Source organism: Colletotrichum fructicola (assembly GCF_000319635.2).
Source record: "Colletotrichum fructicola Nara gc5 chromosome Unknown KSG_Nara_v1_contig07, whole genome shotgun sequence".
Classification (NCBI taxonomy): domain Eukaryota; kingdom Fungi; phylum Ascomycota; class Sordariomycetes; order Glomerellales; family Glomerellaceae; genus Colletotrichum; species Colletotrichum fructicola.
The window spans coordinates 2,921,163-2,944,824 of NW_027094057.1; the positions used below are offsets into that span (position 1 = coordinate 2,921,163).

Genomic DNA, 23,662 nt, shown 5'->3' on the forward strand with positions numbered 1-23,662 from the left:
GGCCATAGTCGATATTATAAGTAGCAAGTAACATGAGGGAGTGTCTGGAGATGCCCGTACAGCAACGAGCAGAAAGTCAATTGGCAGAGTCTACCGTGCTTAATCCGACAGCCGGCTGCACCGACACTCTGGCGGCCGCTGTTTGGACTAATCAAGTGTTCCGCCAGGACGCAGGGCACAGATTGCGCTGGTTGGCGAGTTGACAGATAGAGGCAGTCTATGAAATCATCGCTCATCTTCTGGGACTAGCAGACGACCCTTAGCTTTAAAGAATCTGGACATGCCGATGCGCTCGACAGTACGAGTATGTATCCAGCGCTAGAGAAGAAAAATACGGTCCTGTTCCTTGGCATCAAAGACGGGCAGGTTCGATTCGAATACTGACCTGAATTGAGAGGCCGGTGCCTAGGAATGCAGATATGTCATCCGCTGGCAAATTAAAGATCCTTCGCCCACCAGTTTGCGAAGGAAGATAATGAAGGATTGACAACCCTGAATTGTTGACGAAGGCTATATCATAAACCAAATCGCCCACTCTCTCCATCATCCCAGAGCCCAGTTCCGTCTGGACCTGCAGCTGCGGAAGGGAACAGACAGGCGTGGGGTGATGGGGTTTTCTTGCAGCTTGCATCGAAGCTTGCTGGTTCCTCCTGTTTCTTCGTCCCAAGTCGGCCCCAAGAGTCCCGGCCGTCTGTTTCATGAGCCCACATTGGGCGAAGGGTCTCGAAGAGCCGGCGCCATCCCGGATGGCGATCGTCCTGGCTGTGTGAGGCCTGCCTCCTCATTGCATAACCGTAGCCTCCTTTTGATCATGGTAGGTCGAGGTCGAAGAGATGAGGAGTGACACTGGCCAGAGCTCCCGGGGTTGTAGCTTTCAAGGGTGACTTTGCGACGGATTCAGCTCAAGATGGCGCCACAAGGTACCTAGAATGTGGGGCTTCCGGCTTGTACCCGCGTAAGTTATTGATGCAGGCACCTGGGTGGGTGGTTAGCTGGGTGACGCTGCGAACAACGCCAAAAACACGAGCTAAAGAAACAGATGACGTCGCCAGGGCGAATGAGGCACAGAGGGGGGCCTGGGGGACTGCGCTGAGAGGTGCTGGGTGCTGCCGCTTCACCTGCCTGACCCTTCTACTACCCATGCATGTCCAGCCCAACAGGCCGCCCACTTCGAGTCCCGTCTCCTCCGCAACATCCACGCATGTCTTCTGGACCCTTTCCGGCGCATACATATAAACACTCGAGTCCGCATCATCCCAGTCCCGACGCCTCGACCGTCATTCGATCCTCTACAAGTCCCTTGTTCCACCCCGCGATACCCTCTTTGCGAACCGCCCTTCTCCCTTGACTGGCATATTGACACGCACTTTGTCGCCTGATTGATTATTGCGACAGTACACACGTTGATAACCTAACTGACATTGTCGTCGTTGACACCACTGCCATCATGCACCGCACCTATTCTATGCGCCAAACGAGGGCGCCCACGGCCTCTCAACTACAGGTACGAACACCGCGAGCCTGTCTTCTCACCAATCGTCGCCAAGAACAAAAGATAGATGCTGACTCTTGTTGCAGAACCCGCCCCCGCCGCCGTCAACCACTAAGTCTGGCCGCCTCTTCCGCGGTGGCTTCGGTATGTAGCACCCTCCATGGCTTGCGCCGTCCTGTCTATCGTTCGAAATGCGGCCACTGTCATCTTTACGGCGACTGACAGTTCACATCAGGTCATGCCCTTCGTCACAAGTCTGCCGGTGCCTTCGGGCCAGACCTTGCTAAAAAGCTGTCTCAGCTGGTGAAGATGGAGAAGAATGTTATGCGCAGCCTCGAGACAGTCGCGAGAGAGCGTATGGAGGTCGCAGTAGGTCAACCCGCACCGAGGGCATTCCGAAATGTGTATACTAATTTTTACCTCTCAGCAACAACTTTCCATCTGGGGAGAGGCATGTGACGAAGATGTTTCCGATGTCACCGACAAGCTCGGTGTCCTGCTCTACGAAATTGGAGAGCTTGAGGACCAATACGTCGATCGATATGACCAATACCGCGTTACCATCAAGAGTATTCGCAACATTGAGGCTTCAGTCCAGCCAAGCCGAGACCGTAAGAAACAATCGAAGCCTCCCATGCCATGCCGATTCTGACAGCGTTCACAGGCAAACAGAAGATTACCGATCAGATCGCTCAGCTCAAGTACAAGGAGCCCAACTCGCCAAAGATTGTCGTTCTCGAACAGGAACTTGTGAGAGCTGAGGCGGAGTCACTGGTCGCTGAGGCTCAACTGTCAAACATCACGCGCGAGAAGATCAAAGCCGCCTACACCTATCAATTTGATGCTCTAAGAGAGCATTGCGAGAAGGTGGCGATTATCGCCGGCTACGGAAAGCACCTCTTGGAGCTCATCGATGATACCCCCGTCACCCCTGGCGAGACCCGTGCTGCATATGATGGTTACGAGGCCAGCAAGGCCATTATCCAGGACTGCGAGGATGCCCTCACCAACTGGGTGACCTCCAACGCTGCTGTGTCCTCAAAGCTGTCGACTCGCGCTCGCACTCTGTCAACTCGTCGTAGAAACAACATCAAGGCACGCGCTGAGGGAGGCCATGATCTGTCTGGACAAGATGCCCCTTTGAACGACGACTCCTCTTGGATGCCCGCCCATAACAAGGAGACGGACTACGATGATGAGGAAGACGATGAGGATGATATCCACCATTCCGTTGCTGGAACTGATGACGGGTTGAACGGTGAAACCCGAGGACGCCAGCACGAGAGCGTTGTCGCATAGATGCAGCATCTTGTCATGCCGATTTCGCCCGGATTTTCTCAATCATATTCGTTTTGAAGGCAGCGAGCATGTAGCTCATGGTCGCGATAATATTCCTTCCACGTTCATGGACAGCGCTTGGTTCTGGTGTTAGGGGTTGGGTGCCTCGGTAAAGAATTGAGGTTATGATAGGTTTGCTACGGCGAACGTGGAAGGAAAGGTAATCAAGGCAAAAACATTGGTTCTCCTAGTTGTAATGTCCAATAATTGCGTAGTTTATCATTATCGGCATTATTATCTTTAGTCGTCACTTATCCCTTGACCTGCCATCTTCTAATGTGCGGGGCCCTAGACAACTGCTGCGTCGGCATATGGGTTGTGTCCTCGTAGCTGGCTAGAAAACTCTTCCACCTCGATCTTTGCAATGTATTGGCCAGGTACTACAACCAAACCCAGGTAACGGGAAGTCATGTCCATCGAGACCGACCCGGTGCCTGCGGCGGCATTCTTCGCTGCCTCCGCCCGTTGCTGCGCTGACGGTTGGCGATACTCGTATGTATGGGCTAACACGACATTTCGGTCCTAGACATGGCCAAGAGGGTCAGAAAATTTTCGAAGGCATGAGGAGAGGGCGTCGCTCACAGGGTCGGTGCATTTGAAAATCCCCAGAAACATGCGACCATCAGTGGCCAAGATGCGCAAGTTCTTGTTGAGAAGCGAGGTCAAGAAGTCTCTTGCCTCCTCTTTGTCCATTGCAGCGAAGCAGTAACGACTGTATTCATCGCCTTTCCCAGCCTCCGTGCTGAGTCTCTAGGTCAGATGGTGAGAGGAAGAGAGATTGGTTCGCAGGTTGTCATTCATGCCGACCCAGGCTTGCTAGGTCGTCAAGGCGGTTCCCAAGTCTGCTCGCAGTGGTACTTCCGACTGCGGGGCCACTAGATAAGAACCGATAACGACGCCTCTAGTGGAGGAAAGCGCGTCATTACCTGAGCTCCCCCATGTCAAATGGCATGCCTGTCTGCAGGCAGCCACCGCCTCCCACCTCTTTCACAGAGTCACAACTTCATAACACTTTTACAATCCAACACTCGAGAGCTGCCTCTTCTTGAGTAGACCGGGACTTTGCGCCTATCAACGACAATGCGATATCCACTCGGTGGATGAGAAGACCGCTTCTCGTGCCCTTTCGCACCTCGCTGAGCCGAACACCCCCGTGAATCCCGAACAGACCGAACCTACCCTCGTCCGACAACCCCCTTCACAGCCATGGGTGTGAACGGCCTCTGGACGGTCGTTCAGCCATGCGCGCGACCGACGAACCTCGCAACACTCAACCGCAAGCGACTCGCCGTCGATGCTTCCATCTGGATATACCAATTCCTGAAAGCCGTGCGCGACAAGGAAGGCAATGCGCTGCGCAACTCTCACGTTGTCGGCTTCTTTCGTCGTATCTGCAAGCTGCTCTGGTTCGGAATCAAGCCCGTCTTCGTCTTCGATGGCGGTGCCCCTGTTCTCAAGCGACAGACGATCCAGGGCCGTAAGCGACGGCGTGAGGGACGCAGGGAAGATGCTGTCCGCACGGCGGGTAAGCTTCTTGCCGTGCAGATGCAAAGGATTGCTGAGGAAGAGGAAGACAAGAGGCGACGTGATGCTGAGAGGGGAATCCGTCGGGAGCGCGAGGAGCCGCAGGAGGAGATTCCTGATGTGGATAACATTGTGTACGTTGACGAGGTGGGCATGTCGCAGCAGGAACGCCAGCGCGGAAGGAAGTTCTTCAAGCAAGACGCGTACCACCTGCCGGAACTCGATGGCGACATTGCTTCGATGGCGAAGGCGGATGATCCTAGGATCATGAGCATCGAGGAATTGGAGGAATATGCAAGGCAGTTTCACAACGGCGAGGACATCAACTTCTACGACTTCAGCAAGATCGACTTTGACGGCGAGTTTTTCAAGAGTCTGCCGCCGGCGGACAGATACAACATTTTGAATGCGGCAAGGCTACGCAGTCGTCTGAGAATGGGTCTCAGCAAGGAGCAGCTGGACGAAATGTTCCCGAACAGAATGGACTTCTCTCGGTTCCAGATTGAACGTGTACAAGAAAGAAACAATCTCACTCAGCGACTCATGAAGGAAGCCGGCATGACAGGCCTCGATCTCACCCTTAATGGGGGTGGCCGTATCGCTGGCGAGAAGGATAGGGAATACATTCTGGTCAGGAACGAAGGAGCAGAGGGCGGTTGGGCTTTGGGTGTCGTGAGCAAGGAGAAAGATCTGGGTGAAGCTCACAAGCCTATTGATGTCGATGCTCTGGACTTTCAATTTCAGAAAAAGGAGAAGGCCGAAGCATCCGATGACGATGGCGACTTCGAAGACGTTCCTGTTGAGGGTCTCAACCGGTTGCCGACGGCCGCCTCACAGGCATCGAGGGATGCAGCACTCAGGAGACAGCAATTCTATGACGGCCGAAGAGAAGCTGAAGTCAACGGTCTGTTTGAGGAAGAAGATACTCTCTTTGTCGGTGGAGACTTGCCTGAACAACACGAGAGGTTGAATGGCGAGAAACGCGAAGAGCGGCTGCACCCGGAGGAGGAAGACGACATCAACCGTGCCATTGCTATGTCTTTGCAATCCCAGCACGGGCAAAATGCTGAAGACCTAGAAGAAGAGGAGCAATTCGAGGACGTCGAAATGCCCGAATGGAAGCAAAAGGCCGTCGAAGCTCCCAAGCGCATCACTGCCACAAGCGGACGAATGGTTGCTCACATAGTCAACAACAGATCTACCGCCGCTGTGCCCAAACGAAGGCAAAGCAATGCCAGCAGCAGCGACGATGAGATGGACTTGCAAGCGGCTCTTAAAGCGTCTCGCAAGGCCAAGAAAGCTCAACCAAAGCCGGCAGTGCCCAACGTCAAGAACCCGTTTGATGGGCCCTTGCCGTTCCCGAAGCTTGACTTGGGATTTTCTATGTTTTCCAAAAAGGCCCAGCCAGCAAAAAAGCCCGCGGAGCCAGCTCCGACTACGCAGGTTCCGCTGAATTTGAAGAAACCAACTCAAGAGATTGAGAACGCAGACCTTGGCGGCGGTTTCATCATTGAGGCTGCTAATGGCGAGCACGTGGACGACGATGACGAAGGTGGTTTCCAAAGAGAACCGCAAGAAGAGGGGCCTAGGCCGCTGCCACCCTGGATGGTCGATGACTCAGACATTCGTGAATCCATCAAACAACAGCGACAGGTTGAGAGGGACATCAATACCGAAGATAGAGATGCAGCGCTGGAAGAAGAGCGCCGCTTTGAACGCCAGCGACAGAACCAGCTTATTGAGATTCAGTCCTCTGACAGCGAGGATAGTGATGTTGAGATTCTCGATGCTCCTCCAACCCCCAAGCAGACCGCGGCTCCAGAGGTACTGTCTCCAGCTGGGGACGCCACAACAAAGAGCCCTGTTGCCGAAACAGTTGCGTCGCCAGAAGATATGGCACAACCAGCGCTCACCACCAGCAAGGTTGCTGCGCCGTCTCCAAAGCCTTCACTATCACCCGAGCCTGACTTTGAAGACGTCCAGGTGGACGACGCCGACGAGGACATGCAAGTCACCGTCAGAGAACTTTCAGACTCCCCAGAGCCAGAGATGAAAGACGTCACGACGGCCGCAGAAGAGCCAAAGCCTGCCGAGGAGACCGAACTTACTTTTGAGGAACTCATGGATGGCCCTGCGTTGGATGACCCTAACACTGCCGGCGACTCTGTGCAGGACATTGAAGCGGATGTCTTCGCTAACAGCGACGACGAGTTCAGTGACCCCGAGGATGAAGAACTCTACGCCAACCTGGCCCAGGAAGCCGAGGAGCACGCTCGTTTCGCCAGCGAGCTCAACAACAAGTCCGAACTTGAGAACAAGGAAGCGTACGAAAGGGAGCTCAAGGCTCTCCGCACACAGCAGAAGAAGGACCGCCGTGACGCAGACGAGGTTACTCAGGTCATGGTCACCGAGTGCCAGGCCCTCCTCCGCCTGTTTGGTATCCCGTACATCACAGCGCCGATGGAGGCTGAAGCGCAGTGCGCGGAACTCGTGCACCTCGGTCTCGTCGATGGTATTGTCACCGACGATTCCGACACCTTTCTCTTTGGGGGCACCCGCGTGTACAAGAACATGTTCAACAGCAACAAGTTCGTCGAGTGCTACCTTGGATCTGACTTGGAGAAGGAGCTTTCGCTGTCGCGGGACCAGTTGATTGCCATCGCCCAGCTTCTTGGATCTGATTACACGGAAGGACTGCCGGGTGTCGGTCCGGTCACGGCAGTGGAGATTCTGTCCGAGTTTCCCGGAAAGGACGGGCTGGCCAAGTTCCGGGACTGGTGGCAAGAGGTGCAGATGAACAGCCGCCCCAAAGAAGCGGACGCAACTAATCCCTTCCGCCGAAAATTTCGCAAGTCACAGGCGACGAAACTCTTCCTGCCGACGGGCTTCCCCAATCCGGCCGTGACCGACGCCTATCTCCGTCCAGAGGTTGACAGCAGCCCGGAGCAGTTCCAATGGGGCGTTCCAGACCTCGAGGGCCTCAGACAATTCTTGATGGCGACCATTGGATGGAGCAAAGAGCGCACCGACGAGGTTCTCGTCCCTGTCATTCGGGACATGAATAAACGCGACGTGGAGGGTACGCAGGCGAACATCACGCGGTATTTCGAGGGATCTGTGGGCGTGGGCGCGAGAGATGCCTTCGCGCCGAGACAGAAGACTACGACGAGCAAGAGGATGGCGAACGCTGTCAGTAGGTTAAGGGCCAATATGAATGGCGAGGCTGCGGCTGAGGCGCCTGCTGCACCGGCCCAGACCACAGGGAAGAGAAAGTCGAGGGCCAAGACGGTGGCTGCGGAAGAAGATGACTTTGTGGACGACGACGGTGAGGAGGAGGTTGACGAGGAACAGAGCTCTCGCGGTGCTAGACCGAGGAGGGGAAAGAAGGCCAAGGCTTCTGCTTAGATGTTATAGATGTATACCATGTGTCACTATTGTGTTCATCGTCGTTCCGTTCTCGTCTTACGAGTGTGATTGTGATTTCTGAAAGTCGTGCCCGGTCACTGCAGGCAGTTCTTTGCTGGCGGTCAGTGAAGTGGACATCAGAGAACATGCTCAAGGGGACGCCCGATCCAGGACACCCCCCGATCCCGAGGACTCGCGTGGCTGTTCCGAGCCTTGCGACGAGGGCTGAGAAGTGGCGGTATGTCTTGGGAAGTCCTTTGCGACTCAGCATCCCTGTCTTGGAGATGGTATCGTGGCTTTTGCGGTGGCGATGTTTGTGCAAAAGACCACGGGTGGGAAAAAGTTGAGAATTATGTGAGTCACGTTCCAGACGGCAGTTGGCCGAAGCACCATCATGAGAAAAGAAAAGAGAGAAAAATCGGTGGTGTCCATGCAAGTTGGCATTGGTTTGGCCGAGAGGACTTTTTGCTCTCCAGCTGCTTGTCCCGCAGGGCAATTAGTGTTGTGGATGGAGGGTCCGCCAGGGCTGAACCATACGTCAATCCAGGCCGCTCTTTTCCTAGAAGGAGGGTGGGAAAGAGTGATTTTCAGGTACGCCGTTGAACATTCCTGACCTGCACGTGTGCGAGGCCCAAAAGTACAGCAGCTGGGACACACAAGAGTTTCCCCAATCGGAGGACGAGGGACGTTGAAATTCTCTTGCGTTACCACGTGGCGGGGTGTCAGTTGCGAGGCGAAGATCATTCTGGGTCGACGTGCGAGTTGGCGGGTGATGACTGAGAAGCATTCCGCTTGCACTGCATGTAACGTGGAGAAGTACAAGATTTTTTGGGTTGGGTCGGTCCACAAGGCCAAGAGGTGACGCTCACGACTCGGTGATGTCTTCGTGGACGAGGCGCAAACGTGCTGCTGTCGTTCTCAGAGTTCCTGTGCCTCGAGAGTCGACGGAACCCCGGTTGATATGCCGGCATGTGAAGGTGGTGCATCCTGAGGTCGCAGGCGCGACGGGCAGATGTCGTCGAATAAGGAGTCGCCACGGTAAGAATAGAGTGCATCACTGCAGGCAGAGTTGGAAAACAGCCAACCAAATCGTCGCGGGTGAGCGGTTCCGCTAATGCAGGAACAGCCAACCCAAATGTTGTGATGATAAGGTCCTTCGTCGAGGATTCTCAGCTCCCGCTTCGACTTGCTCTCTGGGTAAAATAGGCGCTGCCGGCTGACGACTGGAAATAATTCTTACTCGCCGTCTCATGTCAGATTCCGGCCTCAAGAGACTGGGTCTCGTTTGACTTTGTTTTCACTGTTCCTTCTGCCTTGCCACACAGGCTACAGCATATTGCCCCGAGTTCCACGACGGGGTTTGCGGACCAACGACGTCGACGTGGTCGCGGGGAGAACCAACCCCGTCCACCGCGATACGTTACAACGCGGGGGCCATGGGGCTGTTTGAGCGGTTTTCTCGTTGCCTCTGAATAATTGACTTTTTTGCTTCTCGCTTGGAATTTTGTTTCGACCCCGGGCCGCTCGTCCAAGGTTTTTGTTTTTTTGTTGCTTCCCATGCTGGGCCGGCAACCAAAGCATCCGTCACCAGAGCGGATCTCGAACGCTCTAGCTGGTCTGAGTGACATTGGGGGTTAATGAGCAGGAGCGGAGTGATCGTCATTTGCTCTGCCGCGTGTGAACGGGGAAAGGGCAAAAGCAAAAACGTCCAACCCGTATCTTCCGCGGTATCAGCACATGGCTCGACGGCACGGTGAGTTGGGATGTGGCCGGCAGGTGAGGGCGCTGCGCGATTAAACATCGGATGAAATGGGCCGCGCTGTGGGTTGTTGACAGTGGCCGAGCGAGGTGATTGGCACATCTGATGGTCGAGATTGAGGGATGGGATGGAAGCTTGACATTGTCACCGGGATTGAGATGAACCCAGGTGAGAGAGGCACCCCACAGACTCCGGATGGGCGCACACCGTGGACTCGACCGGCTCACACCACGGTAAGCTTGATTTGCCGGGTGCGAGGTCAGCGCAGAACTGGAGGCCCAAGGCTGTCACACTGCCACCCCCAAATTCCCCGAAATGGGCGGAGATCGATATTCCCTGGCCGCGAGAACAGAGGGCCCGAGAGCGCTGTTTGGCACCTCACAGGCCTTATTCTGGCGCTGGCTCATTTCTTGGACCGCCTGAAGAAGACGGCAAGCCAAGGCGCCAGACTGTGGTTTCCAGTAGTTCTGCTCTGTCGCAATCTTCTTTGTGTCGATATCAAGAATAGATCCGCGCCGGACCCCAAGTCTTCTGGTGCAGAATCCCACCAGCCACCAGGATAGATGCGGAGGCCGTTGTCTGAGCAGTGTGCGATTCGCGAGCGCAGTTTGACCCTAGGCAAGAGCCAGTGAAGCTGTTGCTGTAGACCGTTTTGCACGTTGGTCCGCCGATTCAGCTCGACCGGTCTCGCCCTATATTTTTGGGTCAGCGGCGGTTCGTCTCGTTGCTATGTTGGACAGCCAGCTGGTCTCTTGGTTGCCCCGGATGTCATTTTCGAGGCTGCACTTTTTCCCAAGGGCAGCGAAGCAATGACAGAAACGTAGTCACGATGGTGCGGGAAAGCCAGCTGGTCTCTCATTTAGGTTGAGATTAGAGCCCAGAACGCCGAGGAAGCCCAGCTTTCGTGCCAGTCGGTGGTTGGCCATGCTATTGGGACCTGGACGATGAGAGCAGGGCGGGTTGACTTGGCTCTTGGCGCAGCCGGTGGGCTGCTCTCGACTCGCTCACCTCTGAAGGCCGAGTGTGGTGGCCGCTTCGGTGACTACATCGGAGGAGGTACGAAGGGAGCGGTGATGGAAGAGAGGAGGAGAATGTACCTCGAGTCGAGAGCGAGTTGGGTGACACGGTGAGTGGGAGAGGTGCAATTAACTCAGCCCCCCCTGCCCAGACCTCCAGGCGCTGCAAGGTACAACCCCCATGAGCGGCCGAGCCGTTGTTTCAATTGAACCTGACAAGCGGATTGGCCAACTCTGTTCTGTTTCCCTGTTCGTCCAATTATCCAACGGCTTTTTTGCCTCTCTGTTCGTGTTCTTGGCCCCTTCTTTTGCAGGAAGCAACCCACACCTCGCAGTTGAATTCACTCGAGAGGAAGGAAGGAGGAAAGGAGGGGGTGGCAGTATCCGTATCCGTAGAGCTGCACTCCATTCACTTGGGAAGGTGCTTCTTGACTCCTGCTCCTGCATCGCTCCTGCCCCTGTTGGTTCCTGCTTTCCACCAGGGCAAGTCCACCTGGTCGTTGCTTCTTGCTTCCTGCCTTACGGGACCGGTCTCCTCTTTGCCTGCCTTCCCAGATGGAGCACTCCATCCCACACCTCCATTAACCTTGTCCCCCGAGATAATCCTTCTCTCTTCCTCCTCTCCTTCGGCCAATTTATTTACTTAACCTTCCCGCCTGCCCTCACCCACCTCCTCTTGGTTTCCCTTCTTCCATCCTCACGATCAACAACAAAGTTGGTGCACTGTTCCGACCTGCCGGACACTGAATAGCATCGCCCTTCCTTTTTTGGAGACTTACATAGTCACCAGACATTCCTTTTTCCGACGCACCAGCGCTTCGTTGATTCACATCCCACACCACACCGTTGAACAGGGTTCACTGAGTACTTCACATTCCAACACCACCCAGTCACAAGCCTCCTGGTTGAGTCAAAGAACAGCCTGGGCCGTCGAACAACCCTCAAAAGATTCCAGAAACATTCTTACCCGCCAGTTGCGATTCTCTTTGAGGCCGGTCAAATACTCAAGGAACGAACGCAATTTCCCAGCAATCTCAGCATCTAACGCTCATTCCAAAGAACGTCTTGCGAACAACCATGAAGCCTTCTACTGCTGTCTTCCTGGCTTCGGCCTCTGTTGCGCAGGCTCTCCAGCAGTGCTCCTCTGGTACTGCCACCGAGGAGGGTGGTAACTGGTGGTGTGGCGTTGTGGAACAGATCCTCTACTCCAACGTCGGCCACCCTGGCACTTACAAGGCTGTATCTAACATGGGCGACGATGGCTCTTGCAGCTTTGAAGATGTTGCCTTCTCTGGTCCCTTGGCCCCCTTCAATGAGGAGGTGAGTTTCTTTCCATCCTTTCCAAAGGATTTATTGCACAAAGGTACTAACATCGCCGTAGCTCACTCCTCTCTTCCGTGGTCCCATGAACCTCAAGCAAGTTGCCGTGTACAACCTCAAGTCCAGCGCCAAGCGTTCTCCCGCCGTGTCTCACACTCACGCCCGCCGCCACGGTCACCACCACTTGCACAAGAAGCATGCTGAGGCTCATGACAACAAGGAGGAGAAGCGCGATGTCTGGGTCACTGCTACCATCGACGGCATTGTCCAGTCTTGGATCAACAACTGGAACCCAGCCGCCACTCCGAACGTTGCCCCTGTGGCTAACACTCCGGCTGTTGCTCCCATCGTGGCGCCCACTCCTACTCCCGCTGCTGTCTCTCAGCCTCCTGATGTTGCTGCCGCCGCCGCCTCCAAGCCCTCCAGCTCCAGCAAGGCCAGCCCCAGCAAGGCCAGCACCTCCACTGGAAGCTCCAGCGGCGAATACAGCCGTGTTGCCTACTACAACGCCGACCAGGGTGTCGCTGACGGTCTCGTCTTCCTCGGCAACTACGGTGGTCAGGGCTCTGGCAAGTTCGACAACGTCTTCGGTAACTCTCTGTCGTACCTCAACTCTGATGCCAGCGGTGGCGCTGCTTCTCCCGAGGTCCTGAACCCCGTCTACCTCCCCTCCAACAAGGAGTTCGCCATCTACAGCGACAAGGAGTGCACCGACGGCAGCTGCGGATACTACCGCCCGGGCTCTGTTGCCTACCACGGCTTCAAGGGCGAGGACTCTGTCTGGCTCTTCGAGTTCAACATGCCCATGGACGGTACCGCCGGTTTCAACGCTGACATGCCGGCCCTCTGGTTCCTGAACGCCAAGATTCCCCGCACCGCTCAGTACAACTCTTGCTCTTGCTGGCCCGCGTGCGGTGAGCTTGACATCTTCGAGGTTCTCGCTGCTGGCGACACCAAGTGCAAGTCCACCTTCCACTCCAACGTCCCTGGTGGCTCTTCCGACTACTTTGACCGTCCCACCGGCGAGCCTATCAAGGTTGCGACTGTTCTCGACGGCGACTCCGGTCAGGTCTCTGTCAAGGTCCTCGACAGCAGCGTCGACTTCTCTGCCGGTCTGACCCGCGAGCAGGTTGAGGGCTGGCTCTCTACTACCTCCATCGCCTCCACGAGCGGCAACAACAAGGTCAGCTTGTTCGCTCTCTCCAGCTAAGCGGAAAGCGCCAAGATTTGAATGAGATTTTGGGAGGTCAACGATTGCATATATGAGATTGGGACGGCCTTGTTTTTTCGACACCCCTTTTTGACGAAATTTCTCTTCTTCTGGCTCGCCGAGTCGAGCAAGTCTTGCTTGCATTGGATCATGGTATCTGATGACTCAACGACGCCTTTTTTTTTTCACTTCTTTTGATACCTTATTCGGGGATGAACAGCAAAGATGCCTCGCTTTGGGAGGCAGGCGGGGATTGCAAAACGAAATGACTCTTAGACGGCGTCCAAGATGATACCCGGCCCCGGAAAAGTGCGCCTTTTTGATTTCAGGGATGGGGCATGGTTAGAGAAGGAATGCATTTTTGTCCTTCTCTGCAAGCAATTAGAATGATTTGGAATCGATACGAAAGTTCAAACAAGTTCAGTTCGCGTGATGTGTTGCCCCTCGCTGTGATGTCTCGGGTGAGGGAAAGCCGGTTGGTACTACACTTACGCGACTATATTAGCAATTCCCTCTGTCGGAGAAGCCGTCTATCTTGGTGCTACAAGGGCACAAGCTTTGTGGCTTTTCACCAAATAACCACGTCAGACGCGAGACGTCGGAAGATGCCTTTTCACGGTGTAGTATGTGCAGGCTGAAGCGCCTCTCGATCCTACGGCCAGCCTGCTCTCTGAGGGCGCACGCCGTAGGTTGCGGAGAATTGCAAACCAGGTTTTCCCCAAGCACTTCCACCTACTGCAAAGGATGCACATGTTGATGAATGTTCTATCGATGTTGGAGCATTTCTTCTTGGTCGAGGCCAAGAGGCAGTTCGCGCTGGAGACTGCGGACGTGATCGGAAGTCCGAGCCAACCAATTACCCGACTGTGACAAATGACATCGTCAAGATAGAAGTTCACATCATCGGCTTGCGACGCAAAGAAAGTTCCAGTTTCTGAAGTCTTCTTCGAGAAATTGTTTTCAATGATTGCTAACTTTCCATGGTGTTGTATTCGGGGTTTCGCGCCTCGCGTCTGTACAGGTGGAGACGGCGGGAAGCTCGTGGTTTAATGTTGGTTCGATTGGTAAGCTCTACTTGGACCAAGATCAGCGGCAAGCCAACCAGCGTAGCGCGCGTTGATGAGGCTTCTCCAGCAGTGCCACTGGTTGATTCCACCGTTGTACAGAGTATGCGCCATGAGTAAGCACCACGAGTCCCCCGGTGCCCGACCAAGTGCGGGAACGTCGAGGTGCAGCTCCAGACGGACGGACTTTTCGGGTGTCGGAGGGCAGTCCGGCGCTGCTTAGTGTCTGCTTAGGTCAACACGCACCTCCACCATGTAAGTAAGCTCGCGGGCAACAGCCACGCAGCACCTCTGCGGCGCGGGGTCTGCAGTATTGGACGGAACTTTCTTCTGGGCGATGGAGCGTGAGTGGCCTCTCTTGCGCCAGTGTCTTTGCCTGATTCGGTAGTTTATGTCGAGATGCGTCTACTGCGGTTGTGGCACCGCGATGTCTTAGACTGTGTGTGCTTGGCAAGCAAGCAGGCTGGAGTGCTTGGACGAGGGGTATATTAAGCTTGGACGACGCTGCCCCTCAATGACGACGAAGCAGAAGAGCATCAGCAATTCAAATATCATTGTCTTACAATCTTGTTCCCAATCGGCACTCAGATATTGAATTGTGAGACGTTCCACGCATAGAAGCACTCAGGTCCGTCCGAACTCCATCGTCGTACAAGTACCGGAGGTTCCCCATCCTGACTTGATAACGCAGCTAGCACACGCTTCGGTCCAACCTATTCCAACTACGAAAACAAACCCGCGCATAGCAATTACGCAAATCAGAATCAACAATGTCCAAGAAGATCATCACAGTGTTCGGAGCGACTGGTGCCCAGGGTGGCAGCGTCGTCAACATCTTCCTGAACGATCCCAAGCTAAAGGCAGAGTGGGCAGTCCGCGGTGTCACCCGTGACACCACCAAGGACTCTTCCAAGGCTTTGGCGTCCAAGGGCGTCGAGGTTGTCAGTGTAAGTTGTTTCGACTATTCTTACCTCACTCAACGATTTACGAGGCAAGAAGTTAACCCTCTTCCACTCAGGCCGATCTTGGAGACAAGGCGTCGTTGGCAGCTGCTGTCAAGGGTGCCACTGCTGTCTTCGCCGTGACCAACTACTGGGATAAGCTGGACAAGGGTGGGTTTATCAACTCGGCTTGCGAGACAACACTTTCTAACAAGAAGGCAGACTTGGAAATCCAGCAGGGCAAGAATATTGCGGACGCTGCGCAGGAGGCCGGCGTCCAGCACTTCATCTTCAGCTCTCTGCTCGACATCAACAAGCGTAAGTTTGTTAGCTTCCACATTATGGCATAACGCAACTCACTAACAAAACCTTCACAGTCTCCAAGGGCGTCCTTCCAGACGTGTACCACTTTGATAGCAAGGCCGCTGTTGAGGAATACATCCGGACCCTCTCCCTCCCCTCGACCTTCTTCCTCCCCGGCCTCTACATGTCCAACTTCCCCGGCGGCATGTTCCGCCAGACGCCTCCGGACAACGCGTGGGCCGTGAACCTGCCCATCCCGGCGTCCGCGCCGATCCCGCTCTTCGACACGGTGGCCGACACCGGAAAGTTCGTCAAGGGCATCGTGCTGAACCGCGACAAGGTCCTCGGCAAGCGCGTGCTCGGTGCGACGGCGTACGTGACCGCCGGCGAGACGGTCGAGGTGTTCAAGAAGGTGTACCCCGAGGCCGGCAAGACGGCCAAGTACAACCAGCTCACGCACGACCAGTTCCGCGGGGCGCTCAAGGGCCAGGGCATGCCCGACTTCGTGGCGGAGGAGATGCTGCAGAACATGAGGCTGTTGGATGAGTTTGGATACTACGGCGGCGAGAAGCTGGACGAGTCGCACGCCATTGTCGAGGACAAGCTGACTACGTGGGAAGAGCACGTGAAGAACGCCAAGGCTTTTGCCGGGCTGCAGTGAGCGTGGAGGTGGGAGAGAAGAAACGTGATAGGACGATAGAAATTGAAGCTTGTGATTTTGAACCCTTGATGACTCAGATGGTCCAGACACTTTAAATCGTGACAAACGTGTTGTGTTGTCTGCTTTTCCTCGCTATCGTCGTTCCCGCCGCCGTCGTCCGCTGCCGTCGTCTCTAATCGTCTCGCTCGATGTCACTCTCGTCGCTTCGACTACCGTTGTCGTCGTCTCTAATCACTATGATTTGTGATCGTTCTTGATCGAGCTAAAGCTTCAAATTCGAGGGTATTGACAACGTCGGAAACAAAGCCGTGCAGATACAGGAAATTGTGGTCCTCTGCTCAGTGACTTGCAGCGAGATCCCCAGATCCGCATCAGCTACATGCGGCCGCCAATGACGCTGCAAAGGCGTGTCGTGCGTCGCCAGCAAACCGACCCTGTTTGCAACGAAGACAAAGACTTGGTGGTCTCGCAACGAATAGCCTTCGGTGCAAATAAAGACGACATAAGTCCGAAACCGCCAGAACGGTTTGAGACCCTGAATGACTATCTTTGCGATCTGATGAAAGATGCCGAGGCCTGGTTCTATGGGCGGCGCAGCAGCGGCAACGAAGCAGCGTAAGCCAGGCCTAGGCCGCCGGCCGACATACCGAGGCAAATGGAACCTGAACCCCCGACCCCATGTTTTTTTTACCTTTTACTACCCTCACCCTTCGCATTTCCTCTCCACATTTTCAGTGTAAACGCCAAGCACAGGCCCCGGGTCACTTGCCGCCAGCATTTGCGACTGGCAACTGCACGCACGGCTGCGTCCCCGACCCCGTCCGCCGACTGACCCCCATTACTCAGGTCTGCTGCACTATCAGCCCAATCCGCGTCCGTTATCCCAGCGACGCTCTTCCTCTCCTCTACCCCGACTTTGCCTTCCCCTCTCCTCCTCTCCTACCATCGCCAACGTCGTCGGATCGTCTTTCGACATCGCAGCTGATCGAGGTCGATTGCCATCTTCCATCCGACCTGGCTGCGAAAAGCCATCATCCGTCGCATTTCCGGTGCTCGAGATAGAGAAAAACAAAGCAGCAGACGGCAACGTCGCCACCAGCCAACCCCGACCGGTAGATTGCGAGATAACGCCGAGCGACACCAACGACTGTAAGGAAAACTTCTTCCTTATCGTGAAACAAGAAAATGGCATCACCACCAAAGCCTTGGGAACGGGCCGGCGCAACTACCGCTGCGTCAAGTGCGTCTACCAGCACCAACATTGCCAATCCAGCCTCTAGATCGAGATTATTAACGGTTTCATCAATAGCTCCTACCGCCGCTTCCATCGCGACCCCGACACCGGCGGCCTCGATTGCTTCGACGACTTCACCATCGTCGGCGCCCACTGTCCCTGAGCGGCCAGCTTCTCTCGCCTCCGCGGTCAACCAGAACGCCTCGGCATACAGCCGGACCGGACTCGGAGCCGGTATCGGTGCAGCAAGCCCTTACGGCGGCGGATACTCTTCGCCTTACGGCAGCCCGTACTCAAGGATGGGTTCCTACGGCGGCTACGGTGGCGGCATGTACGGAGGTTATGGCGGATATGGCGGCGGCATGTACGGAGGAGGCATGTACGGCGGCATGGGGGGAATGGGCATGGGAGGCATGCCCGGAAACCCCAACGATCCGAACAGCTTGACGAATCGATTCAACAACAGCACTCAGGCTACGTTCCAGATGTTGGAGGGCATCGTCGGCGCCTTTGGCGGTTTTGCTCAGATGTTGGAGAGCACGTATATGGCTACACACTCCAGCTTTTTCGGTAAGTTTCAGCATCGGATCATCGACAGTAGACGTCACTGACAAGCAAATAGCCATGGTTTCAGTAGCGGAACAGTTTAGTAACCTCAGAGATACCCTGGGCTCGATTCTGGGCATCTTCACTCTGATGCGCTGGATCCGTACCCTCATCGCCAAGATTACCGGCCGTCCACCCCCAGCCGATGCGACGGCTCTTACACCCGCTGCCTTTGCCAAGTTTGAAGGCCGACCGCCCATCGGCCCCGATGGCGCTCCTCTAGGACCTCCCAAGGCTTCTCGCAAGCCCCTCTTCTTCTTCATTCTTGCTGCGTTCGGCCTCCCGTACCTGATGCGCAAGATGATCAACACCATGGCCCAATCTGCGGAGGAGGAAGAACGCCGCCGCATGGCGCTTGCCGGCGAGCAACAAGCCTTGGACCCCTCCAAGCTTGACTACTGCCGCGTAATGTACGATTTCACGCCCCAAGCCGGCAACGCCGTCAAGGATGTGGACATGGAGGTGCGTAAGGGCGAACTTATCGCCGTTCTGTCCAAGAGCGACCCCATGGGCAACCCCAGTGAGTGGTGGAGATGCCGCGCTCGCGATGGCCGCATGGGCTACCTTCCCTCGACCTACCTCGAGGTTATTAAGCGACCCGGACAGCCTTTGGCTGCGATCAAGGCTGCCCCCGTGCCAGAGAAGGCCCCGGAAATCAAGACCAAAATTGGCGACGTGTCGCCCGAGAGCTTCCAGAAGAGCGTGTTCTATAACTAGGCGCCAGAGAGCCGCTCATCTGAGTAGGCGCCAGACAGTTGCTCATCTGATTTCGCGCCAGAGTGCTGCGAGTGCTGCTCATCTGAGTAGGAGACAGAGAGCTGCTCATCTGAGCATGTGCCAGAGAGCCTCTCACCGGGCTTTCGCAAGTTCCTCCGCAAAACCCGTCTATAAAGCCATTCATTTTCTTTGTAAAGAGTGTACGATTCTGGCATTCAGTTTAGGGGCTGTTGTTTGTCCTTTGGGACTTTAAAAGCTGGGCGTTCAGGTTGACGATTGGATCCCGTGGCATTGGGAGCGGTTTGCTGCTGGTTGGCTACTTTGGTCTCAGTATGCTATGAATACCCAAGGTAATGCCTACGAAGCAGTCTTTGTCTATAGCGAAGAGAATGCATACAACATGTTTGCACAAGATGATCATGAAAACATAGGCCGTGATGAGGCACATGCTCCGCGTGGATGAAGAAAAGACATGGCCAGACCAGCGCCAACGCGGCTCCACAGGATGTGGCTTGGTGCCCAAACCTGATTCGTGTGCCCTATCCCATTCCTCGTGCCATCTCGACATTGACGTCAGATTGGATGACTGGAGTCAATTCGGGTGTCCTCCTACGGACAGCGGCACAACATGGCCTGGCCAGGCCCGGAGCCATCTGGCGGCAGCTGCCGCAGCAGCCGCATCAGGCAGATTGCACCCTTAGCTTTCCCTCAGCTTCCGTCCAGTCGACGCACGAGCCACCGATGACGTTGTTGACTTACGTCTTTCTTGCTGTACCCGGTAGCTTCCTCCCAGCTGCAGTAGGTCCCTCACACAGGACCACCGCAGCCAGAGGGAGGGGACCCGCCCAGGTTCAGTTGCTCAGCTCTCCCCGTAACGTTTACGTAGGTATTCGTCCGCACGAACATAGGTAGGCAGACAGGCACGTAGGGAAAGTAGACGAGTACCTTACCTGCTGGCAGACACAGGCACGCTTTGTGGTCCTGCCACCTCTACCTTACGGATCCAGTCCCACCATCGTCACCTTTCACGCACATTGTACAAAAGGCCAGCTCCTCCCAAGTCCGCCTGCCGCATCCCTCGCAACAAATCACAGCACTCCGAATCTCCAATACCCACGCAACTTTTTCGCCAGCTCAACACACAAAAACACCGTCGGTCAAGTCAGTTTGGGCTTCCGAGTGTTTCTTTCCTACAACCACCAATTCCTACTTCGACCGGAAGCACACGACCAACCTTTCACAAGCTGAGCTTTCCCCGCATCGTCAAGATGACTCTCTACTACACTCTCGTACGTCTCGGCTTTGCACAACACTGGCGTCGTGCCTCTCCTGCACTCGGGGAGGGGCAATTGAGGAGAGCCGCCGCTGACTGGATCTAGGTGTTCATGCTGCTCATGGCAGAGATGGGCCTGTTCATGCTCCTGATCGTGCCCCTTCCCTTCGCCATCAAGCGTAGACTCTTTACGTATGTGCTCTCGCTCCGCTCCCTCTGCATGCTGCGTTCCCAAAGAGCTCGAAGCTAACCGTCCGGCCTTTCCGCAGCTTCATCTCCGAGAGCCCCATCGTCGCCAAGGTCCAGTACTGGATGAAGATCACCTTTGTCTTCATCCTCATTCTCTTTATCGACAGCGTCAACCGCGTCTACCGCGTCCAGGTCGAGCTGGCGCTTGCTACCGAGAAGCAGAACAGCGGGTGCGTACATCATTGCCCCCCTTCCACAATCTCTCCCTTGGAATGCCCACCTTCAAGGAGCCCCTCAGGACAATCGACTCACTAACAATTTCTGCCACAGAGCCGCCGTCATGGGCCATGAGCGCCTCGAAGTGCAAGCCCGCAAGTTCTACTCCCAGCGTAACATGTACCTCTGTGGTTTCACCCTCTTCCTGTCCTTGATCCTCAACCGCACCTATGTCATGATCCTCGAGGTCATGCGTCTTGAGGACAAGGTTCGCAGCTACGAGGGCACCCAGGGCAACACCAAGCAGAGCGAGAAGCTCGCCGTTGCCGGTGACGCTGGCGAGATTGCCAAGCTCAAGAAGGAGCTCGAGAGGAAGGACCGCGACATCGAGACCTTGAAGAAGCAGAGCGCCGGCCTGCACAAGAGCTACGACGAGCTCTCCGAGCAGTACGGTCAGACGCAGCCCAAGGGCGACAAGAAGGCACAGTAAAAGGCCTTAATGCAAATCGACTTGACGACTTTTTTCTAAGCGGAAGACGACTATGGAATAAAATTTGACCCGCGGTGGTGATGAGGTGAGGGTTGGCCGGGAGCTGGACAGCTCTGAAGATCCAACTGGTGTAAAGATTAGGAAGGTTCGCCGGCACGGCGAGGCGTTTAGCTATACATCAGCTTTGAGTTTCGACGCAATTGGATCCAGTCCAAGATGAAATGTCTTTGTTCATTCTGTCTGTGCCATGATATGGTTACTTGAAATACGTAGTTGACGCCTCACAAGGGTCGTCACTGTCTCATCAGTATAAGTACCCAGGCAAACTTTACGTCTGCAAACTATATATCAGGTCAAATTACTGATGTCTCACAGTTGGGTTAAGTTGCGACTGGCGTTAGGCGATTGGGAATAGCCCGTCACGAAGACACACTTGCGGACATGACCCTCCCATCGTGGATTCCATACCGTTTACACAGCAAGTAGTGTAAAGACTGCTACCACGTTCCAAATGCTCATGTTGTTATGAGGTTCTCTGGTCGCCCTCGAGATTTATCCTGACCACGATCGACGCTGTTTCGATCTTGAATGTTCTTGACCCTAACTTGCCGCAAGTTTTCAAGTAAGTCCCCGAAAGACGAAGACGACGAAGACGACAACGCTATAGACGAATACGGACGACATGGACCAGCAGAGACAGCAACCGACGACGAGAGGAAAGGAAAATTCGTTCGTCTTGACACAACAGAGGTGATCAACATAATCATCCGGTTGAACAGCAGGATTTGATGTTCACATGCAGTTGTTGTGCTGTTCGACCCAGTTGATGCCGAGAACATGCGAACATCCTTCATAGCCGTAAGTCCGGTCAGTACGGGGTAAGAGGTTTGCCATTTCAATCCATTTGGAATTCTCGTTGAACTTTTCGGCCGTATAATAGATGCCATCCGGCCTTCAGTCGGTTACTCGATCTTCACATACGATACAAGCAGACCCCCTGGGTCGGGATTTTTTATTGTATTAGACGAGTTCCCGGTCCTTCAAGCATGTTGTTCCAAGGCTGGAATGTTCTCGGAGACCACAATAATTGCGGCAAGCCTGATCTTCGCACCAAGTTATCTCTTTGAATTCAGTGTCGTCTTTCAGGTTGTAGGACGCAGGTTCCAACGCAAGGTACCACTGGGGACTAGACGGACTCAACTGGCCCGAGTCCTCCGAAGCACCGAACGTGCGATCAAGGGTGAATTCCCAGCAGTGTTTATGGGATCCGCAGTTCCGGAAACTAGCTTGAAAGTAGGCAGTTTCGTCCGTTGTCCATCGGTAGAACTTGTGACTATCTAGCCTGCCGTTAGCATTGGTACCCATATCATATCTAGAGAACTGACGGCGGCGCTCCGCATCACTCTTGGTCGCCACTCGGTCATGGACTGGAATCCCGCATCTCTCGATACCTTCGTATTGGAGACAGTGACGAGAGTTGGCGTCAAAACATAGCATAGGATCTAACCGTCGGGGGCCTTCTTCAGGGTACCATGAACAAGGTGATAGTTCTCGCAGCTCAGCAATCCGGCGTCGAAATTCGACAGCAGTGACCGGGCATTTTCTATTGGGGAAACGCAAATGTCTTCTTCTCTTCAGAAGAGCCACTTGACTAGCCCAGGGAGCGTTGCCCTTCGTTTGTTGAAATTCCGCCTTCACCTCTTCAACCCGTTCTTTGTGACTAGCATGGTCGCAAGTGATGGTGGAAACACTCTTTCTTCTCGAGGCCGGAAGTGACGTATTCGAAGATACTCTCACGAAATCGTCCCATGTGAAGGTCTTGTGTTCGCACAAGCGTATGTGCCCTTCTCGGCCGATACAGACTCTCGAATGTGACCTCTTCTGACGCTCCGCAATGGAGAAGACACTCGTCGGATGGAGTCGGTCACAGCCAGAACAGTACAGGAAAGCTCTGGCGCAATCAGACAACCAACTTCTAGGCGTGCGGTTGGTTTTGCAGCCTCTGCAAAATCCTCTTGTCTGTGGCACCGCGAAAGAGAGAGCTTTCACCCAGCCCTTGGCCTGGAAAGGCGATTTCCATAAAAAGCCGTACCCGTCGCCGTTCTTATGCCATTTTGAGAAGAGCCTCGAAGAGAAGATCCTCATGAATGTTCGCGAGGCGCGGCGGAGTTGGCAGGCGGTGGTCAGATCCGTTTGCTGCATGATGTTGACCAAGATGTGGTCAGGGAGGCCGCAAAGCGGGCTCTTCGTCGCGTTGCGATATATCGCCGCTATCAAGGGGTCGATATTGACGCCCTCGGGCCAGTCCAAATCTTTGTTGACCTCGTTCGAGGCGAGCTTGTAGCTTGTCGATTGGAATGGCAGAGGGTACGTCTGGTTTGTGTACGGCTCTTGGCCATACTCCATCTCGTAGGCGATGTATGACGACGGACTGATCACCATGTGCTGGCCGAATCCAGGGTACATGTAGCGTTCGACATACTCGTTGAAGCAAGGCTCGATCCCGGAGGCGATGGATGAGCCGGGTTCAGTCAAAAGGAAGCTTTCGAAATACTCCTGGGAGGTAGGGGGAATCCCGTTGGCCACATCATTAATGATCGAAAGGTGCGTAAGGATGGTGGTATTGATCTTCGTATCCTGTTTGTGTTGTATGTTGTGTGTTCTGTTCCGAAAAGAAGTTCTTCCTGGTAGAGTTTGTATGTTACAGGAACCTTTCGGGCTCACCTTGATAGCCACACCTTGGCAGTTGGCTGTGCTTGGATCTTCCACGCCACATTGGAGGCTTGCTTGTATTTAGCGCAGATATGGACAGAGATGGAGGGCGGTCACAACCAGAATCACAAAAGTCGACTCCACGATGGGAACGGATCATGTCGGCATGCAGAACCCGACTATTCAGTGAGA

At 54.8% G+C, this 23,662-nt stretch overlaps 8 protein-coding genes across 8 annotated transcripts; 6 read left to right on the top strand and 2 right to left on the bottom strand.

The window, feature by feature from the left end:
- Positions 1 to 1,447: 1,447 nt before the first annotated feature.
- On the top strand, positions 1,448 to 2,791 carry PIL1 (Sphingolipid long chain base-responsive protein PIL1; the record flags this gene model as incomplete). The annotated part of the gene is made up of 5 exons (XM_032030368.1): positions 1,448 to 1,504; positions 1,579 to 1,636; positions 1,728 to 1,861; positions 1,920 to 2,103; positions 2,157 to 2,791. The coding sequence occupies 5 exons, from the start codon at positions 1,448 to 1,450 to the stop codon at positions 2,789 to 2,791; spliced, it is 1,068 nt and encodes a 355-aa protein (XP_031890202.1).
- A 327-nt stretch (positions 2,792 to 3,118) lies between these two features.
- Positions 3,119 to 3,523, bottom strand: naa38-b (N-alpha-acetyltransferase 38-B, NatC auxiliary subunit; the record flags this gene model as incomplete). Its single annotated transcript, XM_032030367.1, has 2 exons — positions 3,119 to 3,352; positions 3,413 to 3,523. 2 exons carry the CDS (start codon positions 3,521 to 3,523, stop codon positions 3,119 to 3,121), a joined length of 345 nt encoding a protein of 114 aa, XP_031890199.1.
- Positions 3,524 to 4,036: 513 nt separating this feature from the next.
- rad13 (DNA repair protein rad13) lies at positions 4,037 to 7,759 on the top strand (the record flags this gene model as incomplete). Its single annotated transcript, XM_032030366.1, has 1 exon — positions 4,037 to 7,759. One exon carries the CDS (start codon positions 4,037 to 4,039, stop codon positions 7,757 to 7,759), a length of 3,723 nt encoding a protein of 1,240 aa, XP_031890200.1.
- A 3,852-nt stretch (positions 7,760 to 11,611) lies between these two features.
- Positions 11,612 to 13,064, top strand: CGGC5_v012522 (PGA52-like protein; the record flags this gene model as incomplete). The annotated part of the gene is made up of 2 exons (XM_032030365.1): positions 11,612 to 11,854; positions 11,916 to 13,064. 2 exons carry the CDS (start codon positions 11,612 to 11,614, stop codon positions 13,062 to 13,064), a joined length of 1,392 nt encoding a protein of 463 aa, XP_031890197.1.
- Positions 13,065 to 14,898: 1,834 nt separating this feature from the next.
- NMRAL1-1 (NmrA-like family domain-containing protein 1) lies at positions 14,899 to 16,033 on the top strand (the record flags this gene model as incomplete). The annotated part of the gene is made up of 4 exons (XM_032030364.1): positions 14,899 to 15,075; positions 15,147 to 15,240; positions 15,292 to 15,387; positions 15,447 to 16,033. 4 exons carry the CDS (start codon positions 14,899 to 14,901, stop codon positions 16,031 to 16,033), a joined length of 954 nt encoding a protein of 317 aa, XP_031890293.1.
- Positions 16,034 to 16,599: 566 nt separating this feature from the next.
- Positions 16,600 to 18,590, top strand: PEX13 (Peroxisomal membrane protein PAS20; the record flags this gene model as incomplete). Its single annotated transcript, XM_032030362.1, has 3 exons — positions 17,219 to 17,273; positions 17,343 to 17,837; positions 17,890 to 18,590. 3 exons carry the CDS (start codon positions 17,219 to 17,221, stop codon positions 18,588 to 18,590), a joined length of 1,251 nt encoding a protein of 416 aa, XP_031889999.1.
- A 1,268-nt stretch (positions 18,591 to 19,858) lies between these two features.
- CGGC5_v012525 (Uncharacterized protein) lies at positions 19,859 to 21,142 on the top strand (the record flags this gene model as incomplete). The annotated part of the gene is made up of 6 exons (XM_032030361.2): positions 19,859 to 19,879; positions 19,970 to 20,055; positions 20,133 to 20,282; positions 20,383 to 20,754; positions 21,047 to 21,065; positions 21,134 to 21,142. 6 exons carry the CDS (start codon positions 19,859 to 19,861, stop codon positions 21,140 to 21,142), a joined length of 657 nt encoding a protein of 218 aa, XP_031889998.2.
- A 1,591-nt stretch (positions 21,143 to 22,733) lies between these two features.
- On the bottom strand, positions 22,734 to 23,224 carry CGGC5_v012526 (uncharacterized protein; the record flags this gene model as incomplete). The annotated part of the gene is made up of 2 exons (XM_032030360.1): positions 22,734 to 22,760; positions 22,808 to 23,224. 2 exons carry the CDS (start codon positions 23,222 to 23,224, stop codon positions 22,734 to 22,736), a joined length of 444 nt encoding a protein of 147 aa, XP_031889994.1.
- Positions 23,225 to 23,662: the final 438 nt, after the last annotated feature.